This window comes from Camponotus floridanus, unplaced genomic scaffold (assembly GCF_003227725.1).
Source record: "Camponotus floridanus strain SB8 unplaced genomic scaffold, Cflo_v7.5 scaffold6, whole genome shotgun sequence".
Classification (NCBI taxonomy): domain Eukaryota; kingdom Metazoa; phylum Arthropoda; class Insecta; order Hymenoptera; family Formicidae; genus Camponotus; species Camponotus floridanus.
This window is the reverse complement of record NW_020229769.1, coordinates 2561688-2582196: the sequence shown is the minus strand read 5'-3', so window position 1 is coordinate 2582196 and position 20509 is coordinate 2561688. Positions and strand designations below refer to the sequence as shown.

The 20509-nt window shown below is 33.0% G+C and overlaps 2 protein-coding genes and 1 non-coding gene across 4 annotated transcripts; all 3 read right to left on the bottom strand.

Annotated features, from left to right (window-relative positions):
• Positions 1-1889: 1889 nt before the first annotated feature.
• Positions 1890-9523, bottom strand: LOC105259450 (importin-5). Of its 2 annotated transcripts, none has more exons than XM_011271398.3 (14): positions 9362-9523; positions 8026-8175; positions 7693-7919; positions 7513-7609; positions 6647-7212; positions 6080-6188; positions 5419-5718; positions 5141-5323; positions 4944-5070; positions 4453-4818; positions 4118-4374; positions 3517-4037; positions 3214-3433; positions 1890-3122 (listed from the first exon to the last, which is right to left on the bottom strand). In XM_011271398.3, the coding sequence occupies exons 1-14, from the start codon at positions 9506-9508 to the stop codon at positions 3033-3035; spliced, it is 3360 nt and encodes a 1119-aa protein (XP_011269700.1). In that variant the 5' UTR covers positions 9509-9523; the 3' UTR covers positions 1890-3032. The 2 variants fall into 2 exon arrangements, with proteins under 2 accessions (XP_011269700.1, XP_011269701.1); XM_011271399.3 differs by lacking the exon at positions 9362-9523 and adding an exon at positions 8551-8724.
• On the bottom strand, positions 7341-7476 carry LOC112639374. Its single transcript, XR_003123482.1, has one exon.
• A 4843-nt stretch (positions 9524-14366) lies between the features above and the next one.
• On the bottom strand, positions 14367-18836 carry LOC105259471 (paramyosin). The gene is made up of 2 exons (XM_025413060.1): positions 14788-18836; positions 14367-14469 (listed from the first exon to the last, which is right to left on the bottom strand). The coding sequence occupies exons 1-2, from the start codon at positions 18834-18836 to the stop codon at positions 14367-14369; spliced, it is 4152 nt and encodes a 1383-aa protein (XP_025268845.1).
• Between the last annotated feature and the right edge of the window lie 1673 nt (positions 18837-20509).

Sequence of the window (20509 nt, the reverse complement as noted above, 5' to 3'; positions counted from 1 at the left end):
AGAAAAAGATAATCTTCTTACGCAAATCACATGTGATTTATACACGTGTGTCAGAAGAAACGCGGCTGCAAATGAGTTTTTTTAGGAATGTCAGAGTCATCGCTTGCGATATCTGCTAATGGACATTTTTTCTTTTTAGTTTGAACCACACGTTATAAGCTCTCAGATTAAAGATTTATAAAGAGATAAAGATACATAGACAATTATATATATATATATATATATATATATATATATATATATATATATATATATATATATGGGTACTTATGCACTTATAGCTGTACAGAAAAGTTGAAGATGTGAATGTATTTCGCTTATATATACACATAGTACCTCATATATATACATATAAGTACCGTTGTCAAATGACGCTCTCCTCCGTTACTTTGTAGTATGTTTTCATTTTACAACAGGTTGCCTTTAAGTATATCGCACAATTACTCATATCACATAATCATATATGCCTAGTCCGAGTTTATACTTTTTAAAAGGCATCTTTATTTATAACTTTTTGGTACTAATATATTTCTGAGCGCTTATTGTTTGACATTAAAAAAAAATTTTCTCCACAGATTTATTTTTGACGCATGTAAATGAAATTGATGATGCTCCAATAATTATTTCTCAACTATTCTAATTATAAATGTTTTACAGATAGGATTAATTCACGTCATATAAAGTGCTTGATATCAGCTGACTCAATAACCAATATTTTCATTCTCTTGCAATATTGACCTATTACCCTTGATGCAATTCATATATTGAAACGTATTAATCATACAATGAAACAGTAAAATACTAATAAATACGAATACTATAAATAACCATGCTATGCTGATATGATATTTTGCAACCATTACATGTGGTTCTCGTTGCTTTAAAAATTATATAGGATACCTACACAAATTTTACACAATATTTTATCTTTTCACTGATAGAATAATAATCAATAAATCAATGCGAATATGCGATATTTCTAATCACTTCATTTCAGCTTTTTTGTTCCATCACACAACGATTTTTTTAAGTATAGAAGTTGTTTATAGAATCATTATTTAGCCTTATAAATTTTAAATGATTATGCAAATTAACTTATGGTTATTCATAGCTTAATAACTTTTGTAAAAACTTAATAGGCTAAGTAATTTTATATTATATTCTTAGAAATGTGTCTAACTATTATAATGTATTACAGAATTATATAAAGTTTATTAAAATTATTACGTATATATAGGTGTGAAAAGCAAAACAATCAATTACAAAGCTGAGATTTATTTTAATTAATAACTTTTTAAAATAATCTCTATATAATTGTAGGAGAATCCTATAATTTTTTCTTTCGTACTGATTTTTACTTTTCCTCTCTCACAGATACGTATCGCGTAAATAGTCCAACATTGATTTTTATATTTGCATAAAGTATATGTGCATTTTACAAGATTGTAGTGTTGATTTTTCATGCAACAATTGTCGAGGCAGTGTCTGCCATATATCAAGGATACTTACAATTGAATAATTCAATTCTTTATTTTTGTTTGATATTTATATACTTTGATATTGTATGTACAAATAAATGTTATTTCTTCAATTTTACTTCTTTAGATACCATAGTAAAAAAAGAAAGGCTACTTGGAACTTTTATATTGAAAAAGTAGAGCCACAAAGAGCTTCTATACTTATATTTTCCTTCAGTGAAATTAATATAATTGCAAATTTGCCAGAGTACATAAATAAATAGCAACGATGAATTATTTAAACAAATCATTTCACTGAGTTTGTTTTATTTAATACTAATATTCTTGATTCTCATTGTATCATATCAATTGAAGAAAATGTAATGCACAGAATCAATCAATTTTATATGAATTTGCATCAACTTTGTATAATGTTTCATTATTATTCCTTTTTATTATCGGATAACATTAGATATATGACAAAAATATTGTAAAATTACAGCTAAGTATAACTCAATAAAAATTAGCTGTAAAATTACAAGAAAAAGTTGTAATTTATATATACGGTGCTTAAATATGCATCTTTTATATAATCCTATAAAAGAGATGTATTCATTATATATTGCTAAATTTATAATGAATCTAAAAGTCCTAAAATGTTTCATTACATTTCATTCAAAAGGCATCCATATACAGACCTCAACATTGCAATATTATCGATATTATTAAATAACAGTTACTGCATCTAAATTTAATAATAAAAATATCTAAATCACAATGTCACACATTTGCTTCATGACTACAATGAGGTTCCAGTCTATTTTATAGCTTCGTCATCATTTTGCCAAAACAGGATAAATAAAATTGAGAGTATAGACACAATTTGAAAGATCACAGTGAGAAAATTATAATTTCTTAATATTATATATGTTCACATAACAAAGCTATGATGTGTACGCTGCACTATGCAATTTTTACAAAGCCATTTTTTCCAAATTTTTTAAATTTAGCATCATTCGGCTCTCAATGGCGGAGAATAGTATCGTTTGGAAATTCGGCTCAAGTCTATGTCATCATTGATAAATTTTTCAATAATGTTAACCAATGTAATGTAAAAAAGAAAGAAGAGTAAATATATATACATTACATAAACAAATATTAAGCTTAAAACCTTTTTTTAGGAATACATAACTACATTTCTCCAAATTTTGTCAATTTAAATTCATTCAGAGTTAATAAAATTTCTTTTGACTTAATTTCGTTTACGACAGTATCATGAATGAAACAATATTAAACAAAATTTCACTTCAAATGTTTTGCAACAATCCTTGATAATAGAAAACTGAATCTGAGAATATCAAAACTGATAATAATTAGAATTAATTATATGCTCAACAAGTTACATGGATAATAGTATATGAAATACTTAAATATATTTGCAAGTATGTAGGCTGGAGCGAACAGTTTATATAGGTATAATCTAATTACCTAAAATCTCTGATTCTTTTCCCGGGAGATTAATTAACGCGGGCATTTAATATTATTATATTTTTACTTTGTTACGATATTAAAAATTCAACTTAATGTGCTAAGTGCCTCGTGAAGCGCTTGTTGCTGATCTGGTGTCAATTGCATTATAATTGCCTGGAACATTGTCTCATTGTTCTGAAAAGAAATTAATTTTATATATATATATATATATATATTCTTTTTTTGAAAACAATAAATATAAACGTGATCTTTCATGTATGCCCACCTGTATTTCTCTAACAATACTAAGAATTCTTGACATAACAGGATGATCGGTAAGCACAGCTTCTCTAAGTAACGCTTCAGCAAAGAAACTTATAAGTCGAGGCAAATGCGCATTATTTGTTCCTAAAACTACTGTATGATTTGCTTCAATTAAATCACACAAGTATTCATAAACATGAGGTGCTTCCTCTTTATCTACACCAACTGGCAGCCAAGTTAGCCTATCATACACAAAAGCGTTTATTAAAGTTTACTTGTATTTATTAGATATAATCACTTATATGCTTGAAATATGAAAGCTTACCAGTGTGGAAGAATTTCATCGACATTAATTGCTTTATTATTATATTTGAGAATTTTAGTTACTGCCGAAATAGCATTTTCAGTAGGATTTACATTCTCCAACGACCTAGATTCAGGATCGTTGATAACTTCCATTAGTTTTGGTAAAGCTTCTGCACATGCTTGTGCAAATCCTTCTCCTCCAAATTGGCCTAAAACTCCACAACCATAAGCTGCTGCTTGTCTAACTTCTGCAGATTTATCAGAAACATATTGAATCATAGGTCGCAAGAAGAAATCTTGATATTTTGCGCACTCGGGTCCTCCGAATTCTATTACGTCATCGAAGACACATAAGGCCCATTGATGATCCGACCATGATCTTTCGGGGCTCAGTAATTTTACGAAATGTCCACATATTTGATCAAAGTATGGGAAAAATAAAGACTTATACGTTGCAAATAAGGCATGTAAAATATCAGCGATTCTAGCGAGAATATTTATGTCCTCATCGGCGTCTTTAGCAAGTTGTTCTTCAACGACCTAAATATAAATAAAGAATATTAATATACAAAGAAAAATTTCTAAAAAGTTATACATATATAATTAAGTTTTGTTAATACATCGTCATAATCTTCCTCGTCTTTTCGTTTTTCTAATCTAGCAACTGCTCTTTCAAAGTGTTCATTAAGTAATTTATCGATAAGCCGTAAAAGTTCAGTCATATGTGGTGCATTTAAACAACCGGCGCCCAAATTTTCGATACAGTTTGCTAAGGAGGATAATAGTTCCAACAATACTTCAGATTCCGGTTCTGTATCGATAGCTTTCAACAAATCTGGGCAGATGTATGCCCACATACCTTCTAAATATTGTGGGCCTGTGTAAAAACGTTAATATATGTATATATTATTGTTATAATATTGTTATTATTTTTTTAGTAGAAATATTATCTAACCTTTTATTTTAGCACAATCAAGGAGATATGGCAAACTTGCCGCAGCTGCGGTTCTGACACCGTCATGGAAATAAAATTTCAACATCGGCACCATTAATCGTACTACTTCTTCGGCATAATCCGCAAAACCTTCTTTCAATTCTCGAGCATAACAAACCAACATTTCGCACGCGGAGGCCTTATCTTCCAAACCAGCCGTTTTAATTCCAAAGTTCTGTTGTTCTCCTAGTTGAACAAATTGCCAATCAAGATCACTTTCGATGCCTTCCATGTCTTCATTATCCAACAATGCAACCTCAGGTTTCATAGCAGCTGTTCGTAATACAGGTCCCATTACCAATGGTAGGTACTGTTCGAATTGTTTTCCTAAGAAAATACAAGTGGTTTTAAGAAATCATATTACACAATAATACAAAATAATTAATCGTTCATTAACAGTTCTTGTATATAAACATAATTTGTCACACTTAGAATATATACATATGTCTTACCAAGAATTTTACATATTCTGGCCCAAGCAGATATAAGATAACTGGTTTGTGGATCATCGTCTGGAAGATCACCTTCTGAATGCGTTTTTAATAACATATCCATAACATCACTAGCATCCGCAATAAACTGTTGAAATTTAACATTATAATGAACTTTTGTCTATAAAATTAAACAAGAAATTAAAACAATTAATTACCTTTTCTGGGCCAACAGCTAGACCAATAAGACTAACACATTCGATGGTCTTGCCTCGTAACATTTTATGTTCTTGTTGATTTGCATTTTGGATAATATACTTCAAACAAGGCATTAGCCTATCATAATATGTTACAAATTGTTCTTCGCAAGTATCAGCAACAGAAGCAATTGTTGTTACAACCTAAACATAAAAAAACAGCAGAAATTTATATATTTGCAAAAAAATTCCACTTCTTTATAAAATTTTTATTAATATTTATATTTTATCCAACTTACTTGTTCGAGTACGAGTTTAGTTCCCTTTTCAACTAATTCATGAAACTTAGCAGTCAATATTGATTCGAGTTTAGCCATTATGGCATCCAAATAAGGTGTTAGAATATTTTTCGGACAATCTTCACTAAAATTTACTAGAGCTGCACCAGCATGAGCTTGAACTCTGGGGTTTGCATTATCGTCCAATACCATCAATAATCCAGGAATAACTTTGTCGTGAAATTTCTTTTCAAATATAGGCGAAAAATCTGTAGACATTTGTCCTACCGCGTTGCAGGCAGCATACCTTACACGAGGATGCTGGAAAATAATATTGCATAGTACTTTCGAAGATTTTTGCACTTATATAAAAAATTTTGAATAGAAATAGTGTATGTTCCAAAACTATGATCGTTTAATAGTAAACAATCAGCTCTCAGGAACTACAAAGGATACATCTTGGAATCTATATTATCAAAACGATAATACAGCAAGAATTTGTCTCCTTTGTTTAATTTGCCACAAATGTAACGCTATCATACTCAAACAATGAATATGACTGCTGACTCGATTTATGGCTCATTTTAATAAATTATATGATGAGGGTATGTAGATATAATTTCAAAATAGTTTATGAATGATAATACCAGGTAAAATCATGAAACATATTTGTTATGCTTACTGGATCCTGCAGATATTGTATGACACCATCCATTATTTGTGGCAAAAGACTTTCCATTTGTTTATGGCACCCTTCACCAATAGCTGAAATAGCCATAAGTGCTGCATGTCTAAATAATAAAAAATTAAAATCTCTCAATTTTTCAAATTTTCTCATTTTTTTTAAATTGTATAGAATTAATGTGTTATATATGTGTGTATAAGGAATAAAAAAATAAATTTCATAGAATAAAATTTGATTTAAAAAATATTGAAAGAATTGTATGTTTCAAAAGTATAGCAATCATAGATATACAAGCATATAACTGCCAATGTTTTTTGAACATTCATGAGAATCTCAAATACCAACTGCCAAAACGGCAGCTAGAAAAGAGAATCATCTTGATTATTCTGTCACAAATGTAACGCAATTACTTATATAAGTATATGCAATTGCTGACTTTTTGTGACATTTTATACATTTATTTACATATAATATCACAGATAAATACCACACATATTAAATATTTGATATCATTATGATAATAATCCAATACTTATAAAGAAATAATAAAGATTTAATATTCACCTGTACTTCCAATTACTATTATTTAACATGGTGGGGATGTTTTGCACAATCTGTGGTAGCATTGTTTGCCCTCCTAAGCCACATGCCAATCTATCTAATGCACTTTCAGCAACTACATTATTACTATCATTATCTTCTTCGATGATTTCATCAGAGAAGCTCCACTTTTCATCCTCATCTAAATCAGTCATCATCTCCAATACTAATGGTACTAAAGATGCAATATATTTCCCACCAACTTTCCGTACCATAGCTGGTGCAGTTTCTGCCAAAGTTACCAAAACTTCTAGTGCCAATTGTCTCCAATTATCAGGCATCTCATCATTGGAGAATACATTCATACACATTTGCATAATATTATCCAATTGTCCCCTGAGGAATTTTGGTGTGGTTTCAGCAAGATCTATCAACACTTTTAAAAGAGCATCATCATCTTGCTTTTCTATAGATTGAGCAATTACTTGTACTAGTGCTGGAACTAGCTCCGAGAAATGCTTGTGTATATTATTCTCTTTGTCATGTAATGTTATAAACGCCCCAATTGCTCTCACTGCTTGAAATCTGACCTGAGTAATTAAAATAATTGCAATTATTATAATTTTACTCTTATTGTGATAAAAAAATTTATTATAATTTCAGATTTTTTTTTATATTTCTTTAGATTATTAATATAAAATAAAATCTGTTTCATATAAAATGTACGCCCCGTATCTGTCTGTAAATTAATACTTCACAAATTACAGTCATCAAAAGGCATTTAATAATTGTTTTTGGAAGGATTAAGTGACGAGTAATTTTTATTTTGTAAAAACTCGTGCATCTATCTCCCGTTAGAACAAATAAAACTAATGTAAATTGCATGTTACCTCATAATTTGCCGCATCTAGAACAGATTGCTGTAACATTTGTTTTATCAGATCAAGATAATTTGTTTGTTGGTTTCCAAATACACCTGGGACGGATCTGTAGATACACAATATACTTTTTATTTTTACTTTTTCAATAAATATACCATTATTTGTAAAATGGATTTAAAGGAAACTTACGTAAACATTCGGAGTGCACTTTCCTTTAATGCTGGTAATGGACTGTTTGCACATTGAAATAGGAACTGAAGAAATTCTGGCCATTGATTATTGCCATCTTCATCTATTAAATTCCTGGCAATTTCAGCCGCGACTTCACAGACTTTACGTCGTATAGTATCTGTCTGTTCAGTTTGAACTGATAATAAAATTTGTTCTTTCAATTGAACTTGTGCTTCTGGTGGGATCTGAAATAATTATATATCGATTAATAATACAAAATTGAAAAGTGTATATTAACAAAAAGTATTTTAATAATTAAATAGTAGAGAAACATAAAGAAATAATATCTACCTTAGGATAGAAATCCATAAATTCAGAAGCGAATAGTCGACGCAATAATACTGCAGCCATGGACCGCAATTCTTCAGCAAGTGTACCATTGCAAATAGTAGTTAAAAGAAATGTCACCTTGCTTTCGACTGGAAGATTACCGTACGCCTCCTAAATAAATTTTCATTTAAAAATATTAGCTAAAATTCTTCCCTCGATGGATAATTAATCAAACAATATCCTTTCCTTCAAAAATGTATAATTGTTTTGAAAAATATAACAAAATTTTTATTTCTTTTTTTTTGAATCAAATTTTAAAGAAATACATCACAAGAAGCTTTAAATAATATAACAATATCAAAAATTATAAAACAATATATAAAAGAGGTTCTACTTCAAAAACAGGTGTCTTTGCCCTGTTGTTTTATATATATTACAAGTTGCATATATGTATATGTATAAAAATAAAGAATATATGCAATGTATGTGTACGTGAATGGCATGTATAAATGCTAAAATCAAAGCTCGCTCCAAAATTAAATTTACCAAGCTGAATCTGACTCATTCCACGCCAAGTGCATACTTATATCAGCGCGCATATATGAATATTCGGTGAATGCGTGACACGTGATCGGGCCGTGAGTCAAGGTAAAACGTGTATGTATATACAAGATATCTCGCGCGTAACGATAAAAATCAAGCGAACGATCCCAAGTCGCGACTCCTCGACCTGTCAGATAGATCGCATCGAGCAAGATGATAGGACACGCGACTCGCTTCGCGGAAGCGATCGCCGGAAATCGCGGGAATCCTGCGTAGGCGGGAAAGCGAGATGAAACGCGGAGTCGCGTGCAATTCGCTATAATAAATTGCGCACATGTAACGCGGGATCTTTAATCCGCGCGGATTGCCCCGGAGACGCTCCAACGTAACGGAACCTCGCTGAATCTGACGGGCCGCGCGACCATCCGTCATCCAGGCGAGCGCGCCTGGCGAAACACGCGGGACCGATGACGGGCCGATGACACGCGCGCGCGCTACTCGCGTGCGAGACACCATTTTGGATTTCTCGGCCGATCGCGCGCGGATATACTTGTCAATGCGTCGAAATGATTCGCCTCGCGATGGATTTTCCTCGACTCGACCCGTCGTGGTTGGCCGACGAACCGATCGAAGGGTCGCGTGTCGCGCGAGCCGCGCCGCCCACGACACCCACATGCGAGCTCTGACAACACGTCGGCAACGTGCTCGCCACTGAATGTGCCGCAGCGCGGTGCACGCGAGTGTACTCGCGTTCCTGGCGACGCGATCGACGTCCTCCGCGCACGGCCAAGAGACGTGCCGACGTCTTACGTACCTCCGCCTGCGTCCGGGCATCGTTATCTGTGCTGAGGAGTGTATTTAAAAGCTGTTGAAACTGATCGAGGTCTGCCATTGTCGCCGAACGAATGAAGTCGAGCACACACTTGTCCGAGTTGAGATCGTCATTTGGCGCTGCCAACATTGACGCGAGACGCGAAAATGTCACTATTGATCGCAATGCTGCCAACGCTGCTGACCGCTTATCGTTTGGAAATTGGACTTAACGGAAAGTTCACTAGATATGCAAAATTGCGTTCGACAATTTACTCATTGGATAGTAATTGATTGATCAATCAAGACAAAGAAATTTTTGCATCTTTTGGGATGGTCATTTGTAGATCGCTCTTCGACGCATGCGTACGTATATAAATGAATTGCTAAATACATTTGGAAATTAATATAAAGTTTCAGCCTTCATTTAATTCTCATTAACTTTAATTAATGTATGATGTAATTCTGATTTTTATTTTTGATTAAACTTTATATATTTTGGTTTGGTAAACTTTATATATTTTTAATTAAAAAATTTAAGTTTATATATATATTTATAAATAGAAAGAAGGCAACAAAATACACTTCGAGACTTTCAAGTCTCGACATAATATATATATATTTTGTAGAGGGATAATGTACTGAAAAATTATTGTCAAAAAATAAATTGGGAAAATTTAATTAAATTTAATTAAATGATATAGTAATATATATATCCTTTTTTATTAATTTTTTATATTTTTGTACGTGTTCTCATGTGCACATATAAATCATTTTTTTCTCCGATTTTAAAATATAAATTCTAAATTTCTTTTTTAAATTAATTAAAAAAATTTATTTTTCTTTTTATTATATATATATTGCATTTTATATATTTCTATTTTTTCACATTTTTTTCTAGGATCTTTTATGGAATTTTAATTAACTTATATAAAGTATATTTTTCTCTTATGTATTTTTATTACTAAAAGTATTTTTAAATTTCTGTTATTTTATATTTAATTTAGTTTATTAAATAAGTATGAAATATATTTCAATTATAATTATAACTATGTATTATAATTATAACTACGACGAATAGCTACTTTATATTCTCGCATGATTTATCACAGATAATCCAACATTTTATTACGTATTATATCACCATGCTTTGTTTTTATCTTTACTGATAAATTACAATCGAAATTATGCGTTCGATATAAATTACATCTAATATAGGAATTCATTATTGCAACATTAATATTTGAGTCTGTGTGATCTTTTATTATAATATTATGTAATTGGTACATAGTTATATTTTTTGTAAAATTGCTCTCTTTTTCTTTCAGCCTTAATTTACTATTTGCTCTCGTTTAACATCAGGGATGATACCAGGATGAGAAAAAAACGAGCTTACGCTAGCGCGTTTCGTGATTACGGTGATTTTCCACAATTAAAGTCTGTTTAATCGTGGACCAGCACGTGGACCGCGTTTGCGAAACGCAATCTGATTGTGCAACTCGACGCATTGCGCTTTATTTGCAACGACCTGCGTCCATTGTATACTTTCGTGTTATGAAGCATGATTATAATGAAAATAATTTCAGAGACACGCAAATTGAGAAGCATAGAAGAGATAGAGAGAGAGGGGGGGGAGAGAGAGAGAGAGAGAATCTTGTAATTCTCCAAGATTTATGATAAATTCTGAAACAAACCTTTTTACGTAAGATTTATGTAAAGATTTGGATGAATTGTCTATATGTTTTTTCTTTTGCATTTCCTGTGGCAAAAATATTTTATGAAATTAATACTTGATATCTCTAAAATTCAATTTTAAAATAAAAGAAAAAATACATCTTTATATAAAAAGATTTATTTAAAAATTTATCACATGTCTCGGAGGATATGAGTTTTGCTTTTTTGTCTTCGTCAAGTGGCACACATAAAGATAAGATATTGTTTTTATTTAATATTAAAAAAATATTTTTTGTACAGTTCTTATTTTTTATTAAATACTTGAATTCAAGAGTTACTTTATAAATACGTTATGATAAAAACAAATAGATAAATTTGATAAGATAAAATCATACATATAGTAATAGTATTATTTCCTTTATATATCTTTTATATTAAAACTTATCTATATGCAATTCTCTTACTTTAATACTGATTAAACATAGATAATTGAAAATAATGAAAAGTTTTGATTAAAAATATTGTTTATTGAATTACTGAAATAATACAATTTATTATATTATATACATATATCTATCAGATAGCTATTTGATTCCAAGTAAAACATATCTTCTTAATGACAATGTTTAAAAAAAATATTTTTAATCTAGATTACAAAATAATTGTTTACAAATATTTAATGTCCATTAAATGTTTAATGTCTCATTCAGATAAAATCAGATGCTATAAACGCTTCTATTTGAATATGAATAATGTGGCAATTAAAAATCAGAAACACATATTATTATGTTTCAAAATAAAGAAAATGAGTAGAATTTTTTTCTATTTATGTGTTTTGTGATCTCTTCAGTATAGAATTGAAATTTGCAAGTTACAGTGTGATATAGTGAGCATTAATTTATCATTACATTATTTGGATTAAAAAATGATTTACATTAATACATTTAATAATAGACATGTAGGGTGAAATAAGCATGTGAATTAACATCATTTTATAATTTTTTTCATATTTTTTTTATATTTTGCAATTGGTTGAATTAATTTTGCGTTAACAGAGTGGGAAAGACATCTCTTCATTTGAATCATATGATATATAATTGTATATATACATAATGTATACATATATATATATATATACATGGCATATATATATACCTATGTGTACGTAATATCTTTTCAGATATATTTAATCTGTGATAACGTGGAACAGAATAATCGGGAGCAGAAAAATTTGTATCGATGTATATTTCGCATGCAGAGTCGCAAAACAAAGAAGTACCCGTTGTAACATCTGTTGTTATGACAATTCAATGGTTTTATGCATGTGATGTCCACTGTTACACGCGATCAGTTGATTTATCACGAAAGATATTACAAAATATACTTCCGAACACGTTTCCATATCGAATACGAGTGCGCTTTTATCTCGTGCGTATTGTAAAAATAAAAAATAATACGTGGGAAGCATAAAACTATCACGATTGAACATACAAGATTACTATATTTTTTTTATGTAATTTTATCTATTTTTTATCTTTTTATATAATTTAATTTTTATATATTTTTTACATATTTTTTTATGTGTTTCAAGAATATTGATCAATTTAAATTAGATAGTATTTGGTTTTATCCTGCTGTCAGTTATGATTATTTTATATACATATGTATATACACACATATACATATATATTACAATTGTAATTATAAATTAACTTTAACGAAATATTGCAATCAATAATTATGTCATGCTAATTCTAACTCATAGTAGACAAAAATAAAAATGAAGAATATACTATTATATTTTAATTATATAAATTATATACAAAATACTAAAAAACAATAAATTTTGATCATTTTTGTACGGAATGGCTCAATTTTTTATTTTTATTTGTGATTTTTAATTGAGATGTGATATCAAAATAATAAGACGAATAGAAATATTTTGATAATAATTTTGTGATTTTTTTATATCAAGATTCTATTGTTTTGACTATTTCAAAGTATAAAATTTGTTTACTTGTCGTCGCATAAATTATATTTAAATCCCTAGCTTTTAAAAAATATCTCATATATTCATTTATATATATGTATAATGGCAGGTGCAGTCATCTTGAGCTTTATCAAGTAGATCATTTACCTCTTTGTATAGATATTGTGTGTTGATATTAATTTGTTGTTGATTAATTACGATAGAATAAGATGATTATTAAAGAAAAAATTAGTAAAAAGAGCATAGAATGATAAAGAAATAACAAAATAGTTACTGTAATTGTGTAAATAAAATTCTATTCAATCTATTTGATCAATATAATTTCAAGAAAATTTAATGGCTGAATATATAAGCGTAATACACTGAAATGTACTATTTCATTTCTTGTATCGTTCAAGCAAATATACGAAATTTTTATTTCTTGTATCTTTCAAGCGAATATGTGAAATTTTTATTGGATACGAAAGGAAGAATTTAACGAAAGAATTCAGAAAGTAATGATATGATATTTTACGAGCAAGATCACTTTTGAGCAACCACACCACAGTACGACACCAGGGATGCTTCAAAAGATGCCATAGAATATTTAACTTTTGCAACGAAATTTCAACATTTGAGTTTAATAAGATCATATGCATATATGTATATATATAGCTTGCCTAATAAATATAACAATATTTAATGAATTGATTAAAAGAGAGTAATATGAATAAATATAATTATTGCGAAATATAAATTTAAATATATTACGATATAAATAAGTATCATCAAGATAGCAATATATTGATTTTCGTGGCCTTATTTCAAAAATTTGATTACGGTACATTAATTATAATTAATTTTCGTTGACATCTAAAATCGATACGTTTCACGAATTCAATAAAAAGAGAAGCGCTATTTCTCTTTGCAAATATCTAATCTATTTATTGTAATCTAATCATAGAGATAACTTTATAAAGATCAAAATTGAAAGTTAAAGATCGGAAAGTATAAAAAGAACAGATACGGTTGCAGGAATGCTCGAGGACTATCCGCGCTTATTTGCAACGTACCACATTGCACTCCGGCAGTCTAGGGGAATGATAGATGAGCAAAGCAACTATGCCGCAGAGCGAGCTTCGGCTTTTTGCTGAAATAATCTCAGATGAGAATTTTCAACGTGATGCCGTGGTCGTAGAGTATGCGATAATGGCTCGACATGCACACGCGATTAAAATGCATTATTACGCGCTTCACCGACACCGCACTTCGTCCTTATCATCGTCACGCCGCTGTTGTCATTGTCCTGTTTGGCTTTAACTACTCGTCGCCCTAAAAGCGCTGAAGATTAAGTAGCTACGCGCTTTCAGGAGGTTTTGTCAGTCGCTCTTAAAATGATTCTTTGGTGCTCGCTAAGAGAACACGAGTTATCTTTATGAATTTTAGAAGAACTGCCGTTTACGTGAAACCTTTATCAAGTAAAGGAGGTAAATAAAGTATACAAAGAGAGGCATTCAAAGCATGACAAGTTATCAGAGCGTAATAAAATTGTACTTACACATCCTTTAACTTAACACGTTATAAGCTACATATTTTTATTCTGAAGTATAAGTAATTTCATAATCAAATCCGCTTTCTTAATTAAAATTAATTATCATAATTTTCTAGATAACGCGGATAATTTAATTTGCTAAATTTTCTATATGACGCGGATTCAACAAATTATGATATGTACAAAATTCAATAGATATGACGTATCTATGAATTTCAGAATTTAACTGATTAATTTTTGTCCTTCTATATGTTGTAGATTTTCTTCGATTGATCGTAGTCCCGGATTGTTGGAAAAAGCACAGTCGAATCTTTCCCTCTTCTCTCGATTGATTGTACGTAAATTTTTTTTCGGAAAGTTATACTTTTTTAGATCTTCATTTAATATACTTTCAAAATTACATTTTGAGCTTTTCTCCGATGCTACTGCGGCATGTTCATTTATTTCTCTCAATCTGTCTCGCAGACGACCTTGTAATTCCACATTTGTCTCCTTTAATTTTTCGTTAACACTTAATAAGCCGTTCACTCTGAGTCTTAGATCGAAGTTCGACTTTCTCGAAGCAGCGAGCTCATCCTTTAAAGCCATCTTCTCGGATTTTAATGCGTTTAATTCTTTCTTAAACATCTCGAGCCGTGACCTCAACGTCGCTTTCTCGTCCCTTAGATTCATCAGCTCGAGTTTCAAAGCCTGAATCTCCTCCGTCGCTCTGCTAAAGTCGGTCTTCGTTTTCTCGCTGTTCATCAGGCTGAAGTTGAGACTATCTCGCAGAATATCTACCTTCATCTTCAGCGCTCTATTCTCGACTTCGAGCTGATCGATAGCGATGGTGGACCTCTCTTTGTCGTCGAACATTTTCGAATCATCGAAATAATTGCTTATCTCTTTTCTATACAAGATATTTACGATGTCAAATTTTCTCAAGATGGAACCAATAATTTCTTCGTCGTTAGATTCTTTCGTCCACACTAGCGTACCCTCGAATTCGTCTTTTGTGCGGGCTAGTTCCATCGTAATCTCGGGGTTTTCGGATCTCAAATTTGCCCGTTCCAATTTCAAAGCCTTATTCTCCGTTCCCAGCCTCTTTAGTTCACCATTGGGATTGTCTTTGATCTTTACTTTGTCATCGTGACCCGTGTATGTATCAGATTTTACTTTGAGTTCTGTTTCTCCGTGCCTCTGCTCGTCAATTTCAACCCTTATGCTTGTACGCATGGCATCCGAATAATTCTGCCTGTATTTAACCTTGTTACGAGCATCCGCGAATCCGCGCTCGTCCATTGCGAACGGATACAGCATATCGATCTTATTTAAGTTAAGACTCTTACGATCGTTATTTTCGTGATGCAACGCAGCTGCGGCAAATCGCAATGCCTCGTACTTCGTTCGCTGGATTCTCAATTGATTACCGAGTATTCTGTACTCGTTACCAATTTCATTAAGTCTCTCCCTCGCGTCATCCCTTTCTTTCGCCAGCTCACCGATATCCCTCTCCCTCTCGTTGCAAGTAACCTGCAAGAGAGCATTCCTCGCCTTCGCTTTGTCATTTTCGACTCTTGATTTATTCAATTCCACGGAAAAATATTCATTCTCCGCTTCCGCTTTATTCAAGCGCTCTCGCAAGGCGACATTCTCATCATCGAGCTCGTTAATACGCGTCGCCAGCTCGTTCTTTTCTGTCAACAGCACTCGTACGCGGTCCTCGGTCTCGATAGCTCGGACAGAAAGCGCATCCAAATCGCCAACGATCCTCGAATTCTCCGATAGTAGTCGTGCCGTTTTAGCAGCCGCATCTTCGAGCTCCTCTCGTGCCTTCTTCAACTCGAACTTTAAATTCTCCACGGTAGTTTCCTGCTCGCTTATCTTCTCCCGCAGGCCGTTACGCTCGGACTTAAATTTGTTAACTTGATCCTGCAACGTGGCGCACTTGTTATTGGCATCGGCCATCAACCTATCCGGTAATCCTTTTTCGGATTTCAACTTCGACAACTCCGCCTCAAGTTGTTCTTTCTCGTTCTCAAGCTGTTTGACTTTACTCCCTAACGCTTTGTTCTCCGCCATCGTTTTATCGAATTCCTTCAATGTTTCCTTGTCGGCGCTTGTCTGGACGTTCAATCGATACGTCAACGATTGCTCGTTGGACTTTAGATCAGAAATTTCATTCTCCAGCTTCGCTTTGTCGTCAACTGTTTTAACTAGCGTACATTTCAGATAGCCGATTCGCTCGTTCGCCTCGTTCAGGCTTATTTCAGACTCATTTGACTCTGCTTTCAAGCGTTTTAATTCATCCCTGAGGTTTCGCGCACGCTCTCGCGAATATTCGCCATTGTCTCGGTTCTCCCTAACGTTCTCCTCTACGGAACTTTTCAATTTGTCCAGTCGCTCGGGTTCCTCCTGTTTCCCAAGTCCCTCAATTATACTTCTCAGTTTTACATTTTCGTCAGAAGCGATCCCAAGTTTCATCTTCAGATCCTCCACCTCGGCCTCAAGGACCCCTTTCAGCGCATTCCGTTGAATAATAATATCCTCAATTTCCTTGTCTCTCTCTTGGAGAATATTACGCATCTCTTCTGTTTCCCTTAATAGCGTCTCTTTGTCATCGCGAAGGGTCTGCAATTTTTTTCTTACCACATCAATTTCGACCTTCATCAGTTGCATTTCCGCGACACGCTGCTCGAAATGTTCGTGTTCATGCGACAGCTCTAATATTTCTTGTTTTCTTCTCTTTATATCTTCTCGAAGATTTTTGTTTTCATCGCGTATGTCATCGATGATCCTCTCGTATTTCTTACCATTTTTCTCTAATAATAATTTAACATTTACATATTCATCGTTCAGCGTATTTATACGTTTGCCTTTTTCCATTAGTTCCAATTTCAAATCCATGATTAATGTTTCAAGGTGTGCGATTCTTTCGCATAAACTCGCGCGATCGTCGAAAATTTCGAGATCTTTTATTCTGCGACACAATCGATCAATCAAGTCCTCCAATTCCTTCATTATTTTTCTATTAGTGTTTATAACTTCTAATGGACTTTGTTTTATGACCGCGGTTATCGCGGACGATTTTTTAACGATATTTTCAAGTTCTACGATTTTCGTCATATATTGTGAGCCACTGATGCCACCGATTCTACAATGCTTGTCCATTGGATTTATTTTTAATTTTGAAATTTCGATGTCGATTTCTTTCAAGAAATTATTTAATGATGAAGCTGTTTCTAAATACTTGTTGTACCGAACATTCTCGTATGATCGTTTATGTATCGGCACGTTCGATCGTCTAAGTTCTACGGACAACACTTTCAAGTTTACTTTGAGATTAACCACTTTCTTCATGTATTTCAAACAATCTGGATCGCCAGCGGCGATGATCGCCTCGCGATCGCTCCTCAGATTGTTCCTCAAGTCGTTCATCAAGCGTTCCACGTGTCTAACAACGCTAGGAATATCCTCTGGACTTTCGCCGCAGTTCGCATTCTCGCGAATAACTTTCAACCGGCCCATTTCTCCCATCAATTGTTCCGCAAGATTGTTCAATTCGCCGATCCTCTTGCAATATTCCGTGTTGCTACCGCATTTTAATCTTAGCATAGCCTTCAATTTGTCCAGCTTGAGATGCAGGTTTTTATTTTTCGTCTTAAATCGATACAGATTCTCGCTAACGTTTACGAGCTCCTCCGAGAGACCGACGACTGTCTCGACGATCTTGCCAATTGCGTTCGCGAACACCGCTTCTATCGTTCGATCTCCTCTCTCGAACTCGTTCAGCTTCTCTCTAAGTTTGAGCACGATGCTCGTCTTGCCTTCCTCGGCTTCCTTCAGTTGCTTCCTCAGGCGCAGGATTTCGTCGTTCAGACGTTCCTTCTCGTTCGAGAACGCGTCTTCGATCCTGGCGATCTTATCGCTTATCTCGCAGACGGCGACACGCGCGATATCCTCTTCGGCTTTCGTCAGGGCGTCTTTCAGACTCGTTACCTCGTTCTCCAGAGTGTCGTTCGCCTGCTCCAACCGGATAATCTCTGCTCTCTGATGTACGATCAAAGGATCGATCTGCTGGTTATCGTTCTCATTCTTGTCTTCATCCGCGCGCAAAGCCATTTTCATTCGCCAGATATTACTCTTTAGTTTTGCACTATCGTCCCGCCAATCCTTCATCTGCTGCATCATGTTGTGGAGTTTATGCAAAGTTGCAACAGCCATCTTGGCAAGTCTCGTCTTCTCTTCGACGGCGACGTCAATTGCGATCACTGGCAAGTAATCGTCGAGATATCCGTCGCTCATTGTCGCTTCTTAACTTTTCCCAAGGTTATGTAACATGTAACATAATACATCAAGCGTGATAATTTTATGAAATATTAACGTTGGATGAAAAAGTTTTTAAAACTTAGAATTTAAAAGGTTCTTCTACGTTTAATAAATTTAGATAATTACCTTTATATTATACAATTTTTATTAGAATAATATTAACTAATTTCGTTGCGGTTAGTGTCATTAGTGTTGTTTATAAATTTAATATAAGCATCGTGATTGGCGTTGGTGTAAATATCGATAAATATTTTTCATTACGTGTACGCGAATTTTATAACAGGAACTTTGAAGTCTTCTATAAACGTTTTGTCAATATTTGAAATACTAATACTTGAAAATTTTTATAGGTAGATATATTGAGGTGCCAAGTGAGGGAGCGAATACATCCGAAGATAAGAAATCGATTTTTATGTAAAGGTGTGACAGAAAAATACAAATAGAGACGCCTTCAATCTGCTTCGAAAATTTGTCAGCATGTGACAAATTTGACAACTGTGTGTCACGTGACAGCATGTCATTTGTACAACATATTTATATTTATAATACATCTTGTGAGAGCCGATCCGTTGTTTCGTTACGCCAATTCGATTAATAAAATGATGATTTTGCATAAGCAACGACACGAGCGAACGGTGAGCAAAAAGGGGGCGCAAAGTTTCGTGAAGTTCGAGACCCCGTACACCGCCGTGTTTTCCCCTTTCCTTTGCAATTACCGCGCAGATTTAATTGATGACGGGACCTATCGATAAGTTCTTGAACAGAACCGAACCGTGGTTCAAGTGCTCTCGAAACTCTCGAAACTTAAGAAGCGTTCAGTATCGCTGCGCCGACCCCTCAATATCGGAACACCTAATAAGACTGTTCTAACGAGGACTCGCCGGGCATACTGTGCGCGCAATTCAATTATAGCGACCGCTTAATTATGTGGGTCGTACATAACCGGTACTTCCGGTTTCCCGGTGCGCGAACTTTGGGAGAGGAAACTTGGTGAATAATGCGCGTGTCCTAATGTCTCCATTCTAAAGCTGCCATAAGCTACATCGATGGGATCTCACGGGATTCTCGACATGTAAATCGAAATTCTTGACGTATTCTTAGAAATTGTGACATGAGACGTGAAATAAATTAATAATCAGTTTGCCTGATTATTAATTTAGTGTCAAATTATGTGTTATTTTGCTATAATTTCGTGATTAAATCGCTCGAAATTTAATTCGCGATATTAATAAGTCAAGTTATATCAATGCGCGTATCGTAATGTCTTCATCTAAAAGCCATTTAACTACATCGATGGAATCTCATGCAGGATTCTCGACATATGAACCAAAATTCTTAATATGTACTTAGAAATTGTAACGTAAGACGTGAAAGAAATTAATAATCAATTTGCCTGATTATTAATTTAGCGTCAAATTATGTGTTATTTTCTTATAATTTCGTGATTAAATCGCTTGAAACTTAATTCGCGATATTAATAAATCGAGTTATATCGATCTCGTCAGCGTTGAATTCGAGAATAATGTGACCTATTCTAAAAAAAAAGAGATATCTTATAAATTTTCTTGTGCTACTTTTATGCGTACAAAAATCAGAGAAACTCTTTTGCAAACAATGTTAAATTATTTTATAGCTGGATGAATTATTTA

Bases quoted from the DNA above. Each gene is read 5' to 3' on its own strand.
- LOC105259450 (XM_011271398.3), bottom strand. From the start codon at position 9,508: ATGTTGGCAGCGCCAAATGACGATCTCAACTCGGACAAGTGTGTGCTC. The intron at 8,176-9,361 runs GTACGTAAGACG...AAATTTATTTAG, and splicing joins ATGCCCGGACGCAGGCGGAG to GAGGCGTACGGTAATCTTCC. The intron at 5,719-6,079 runs GTAAGCATAACA...ATTATTTTCCAG, and splicing joins TACAATATCTGCAGGATCCA to CATCCTCGTGTAAGGTATGC.
- LOC105259471 (XM_025413060.1), bottom strand. From the start codon at position 18,836: ATGAGCGACGGATATCTCGACGATTACTTGCCAGTGATCGCAATTGAC. The intron at 14,470-14,787 runs ATTAATCAGTTA...TACTTGATAAAG, and splicing joins CAACATATAGAAGGACAAAA to GTTTCACGTAAACGGCAGTT.